General features: G+C 39.1%; 1 protein-coding gene across 1 annotated transcript; it reads left to right on the top strand.

Annotated features, from left to right (window-relative positions):
* Positions 1 to 223: 223 nt before the first annotated feature.
* Positions 224 to 2,376, top strand: STR2 (Cystathionine gamma-synthase; the record flags this gene model as incomplete). Its single annotated transcript, XM_049255714.1, has 5 exons — positions 224 to 274; positions 452 to 1,871; positions 1,922 to 2,105; positions 2,158 to 2,200; positions 2,254 to 2,376. The coding sequence occupies 5 exons, from the start codon at positions 224 to 226 to the stop codon at positions 2,374 to 2,376; spliced, it is 1,821 nt and encodes a 606-aa protein (XP_049105305.1).
* Between the last annotated feature and the right edge of the window lie 1,083 nt (positions 2,377 to 3,459).

Below are 3,459 nucleotides of genomic sequence, written 5' to 3' on the forward strand. Positions count from 1 at the left end.
GTGTCTTTTAGGCTGCGGTACTGGTCACCTGACAAGTGACCTGACTGCTTCTGCTCAACATACATGCTTTGTAGACCCTTCACAAGAGTGAGTAATTAGAATCCATCAAGCTTTACGGAGCACTACCACACTACTTACCTACAAACAATATCCTTCTGACTGTTTTCCTACTTCTTGCCTCACCACTAGTTAAAACTGATCTGTATTTCATATGACGCCCCAAATGGCACAAAACCTGGCCTTAGGAGAATCGATCCCACCAAATACTTCCCATGTGAGTTGAGGCCTGCTGCTTCTAGACTGGGTTTGTTTTCAATGGACTGCCTTTTGCACCATTCTGTTGATATCTGCTATAGTATATCTACAGTGTCATCATTTTTCTACAAAGTACCAGAATTTCCAGCATTGCTTATTTTCTCAGCATAACAGCAATACTAACCTCAAGTTTTAGGCTGTCAGCGTGTCCCTCCCGACTTGGAAAGCCAACGTAGGCTATGAAGAAGGAGAGGAGTGGGTTATCCATGCTATGAGTACCGGCTACCCGAGGTTCTTTTTTCATAAATCCATACAAGACTTATCTAGACAGCTGGTTCGAAGATTTGGATATGTGGGAGAGTCTATAGCACTGTTTCCATCTTTGAAGGCAACATCTCACTGCCGTCAGTTCATGCTATCGAGGGTACCGACGGACTGCCACAAACACATTCGACTTGTGCGGCTAGCGGTGATATCACCCTTCGCTCCTTTGGCATCAAGCGAACGGCCATACAGCATAGCACCTGGCATATTCTGCGTCTTTTATCCCGAACGGTACGCTGGCCTGGCAAAACAAGTATGGCAACATAGCGGAGAGGGGATTTCGAGCCGGTGTAGCGAGTTTTACTTGAAACTACTAATGGACGGTTTTTTGTCCCATAGCTTTCTTGATCAAACCACAGCTTCACAACCCAAAGATTTCCCAAGAGGGCCCAAAAGATATCAGAACTGCGATAGAGGGTCTGGCTCCACCAAAGAAATACTCCACCAAGGCTGGAGCGAGAACCTCCACTCGATACGTACAGAAGGTCGAGAATTTGACCAATTCATCGAGGAGCGCTTTGGGCGAAATTTGAATCTGTCATTGGCCCATAGTGCAAAACTGGCCGTGAAGAGGAGGATCTCAGGTTCCATTACCGCAACAGTCGGCCTGTCAGAAGCTCTTGAAACTTCTTCTACAAGTAGCCGCCGGATCGATGGTGTTACTGACGATCACGTTTATCTCTACCCTAGCGGAATGAGTTCCATTTTTAACTCGCATCAAACTCTCCTGGCTGCTCGGGGTCCAATGAAAAGTATCTGCTTTGGTTTCCCTTATATTGATACGCTTAAAATTCTAGAGAAATGGGGACCAGGCGTTGTCTTCTACGGCCACGGATCACCACAAGACATCAATGATTTAGAAAGTCGCTTAGAGGCAGGAGAGAGATTTTTGGCATTATTTACAGAATTTCCCGGGAATCCATTGTTGAGATCCCCTGATCTCAGGCGTATATATGCCCTGGGTACCAAATATGATTTTGCTGTTGTTGTGGATGAATCATTGGGGAATTTCATTAATGTCAACGTTATACCTTATGCTGATATTGTTGTTAGCAGCTTGACGAAAATTTTTAGCGGGGATAGTAATGTAATGGGAGGAAGTGCTGTTTATAACCCTCACAGCCAGTATTATCAAGCATTGAAGGGCGTCCTTGATAAAGAGTATGAGGATAACTATTGGCATGAAGATGCCATATTTCTGGAAAGGAACAGCCGTGATTTTATTTCTCGCATCCAGAGGATTAATGTGTCAACAGAAGCGATAACAGCGCGATTGAAAGCATCACCGCTAGGTCAGTTATTTTGGAATAACACTTAATTTTGCCTCTGACTTTTTCTACAGTTAAAGAAATATTTTATCCAAAGTACAGTCCAACCAAACACTTATATGATATCTGTCGAAACCCGAAGGGCGGATATGGAGGATTGTTTTCAATCACCTTTTGGACAACGACGACAGCAATGGCGTTTTTCGATGCTCTTAATGTGATGAAAGGCCCAAGTCTAGGCACAAATTTCACGCTAAGGTATGCTTCATGCCACGATCAATGAGTATATTATCCAGCTGACTAGATAAAGCTCGCCATACACGCTATTGGCTCATTATGGGGAACTTGAGTGGGTATGTATTATGAAATATTTGGCTTACTCATACACTTACACTATCCGTACTAGGCCAATTCGTTTGGTGTAGCATCTGACTTGGTGCGGATTAGCGTCGGCCTGGAAGATGTTTCTATTCTCGAATCAATATTCGACCGCGCTCTTGATGCGGCTAGGCGCGTCGCAAGTTCTTAGAACTATAAACCATGACCAATCCACACAAGAGAAAATGGATATACATTCTACGTACTGTCAACAATTCTCAAACTGTAGGATTTTACATGAAGGGCATGTTCTTATGGGGTGATTGATCAAAGTGAAGTGGCTTTGGCCTAAGTTGATCCACAATTTTGGTAAAAGTAAGCACCTGATGTTCTGTAAGAATTGTTGTTTGTGAAAAGGCAGAACAGATCTAACTAGGATACTGGCCTCAGGTCTAACTATAGATAATAGAAAAGGATTTGCAAAGGCAAAAAGAATCTTATTGTATCATTGTATGTTTATGACAGCAATTATTATCTGTATAAGATGATAGATATAGTAAGATTGTTGCTGAAGTTTGAACATGGCTGCACATTCAGAAAACTTTTATAATTTTTTAGTATATACTTAATAGAGTTTCCAAAAACAAGACTAGCAAGTTCTAGTTGATAAAAAGAAATTTTAAATTAATTGAAATATTATAAGCAGTTGATGAAAATGAATTTTTATATTATTTTACTATTTTGCTTTGATGAAATAACTTAATTTTAATTTAGATTTTTAATTAAGTTATATTTTTGAAAGGTGATGTAAATGACTAAATGTCTTCAAAATTAGACTGACCATGAGGACAAAGATTTTACAACTGAAATTCCATCTCTAATGCACTGATGAGAAATTGAGATGGGACTGAAACTTGATTATTCAAACTGAGATGGAACTGAGACTTGAGTTTCAAGTACTGAGATGGAAATGGAACTTAATTTAAAGAGATTGAGATTATTCAATTAGAGATAGAGATTCTCAATTTGTCTAAACTTAAAATAAAATCTTATTTTATACTATTTTTAGTATCAAAATCATATACAAATGTATATATGCATTTTGATTTAATGTGCCAATTTTTCTATTTTGTCATGGTTTGGTGTAAAAATACACTTTCAAAATAAAGTTTGAAAAAAAAATTAAAGTTGTTTTAGAGATAGGGAAATCTAGAAATGGGACTTGAAATATAAAATTTGAAACTGAGAAGAGAATGGAACTTTTATTCATATTTTGAAAAGAAATTGAGATCAA

The sequence above is a fragment of the Ophidiomyces ophidiicola genome (genome assembly GCF_022830035.1).
Source record: "Ophidiomyces ophidiicola strain CBS 122913 chromosome Unknown scaffold_51, whole genome shotgun sequence".
Lineage (NCBI taxonomy): Eukaryota > Fungi > Ascomycota > Eurotiomycetes > Onygenales > Onygenaceae > Ophidiomyces > Ophidiomyces ophidiicola.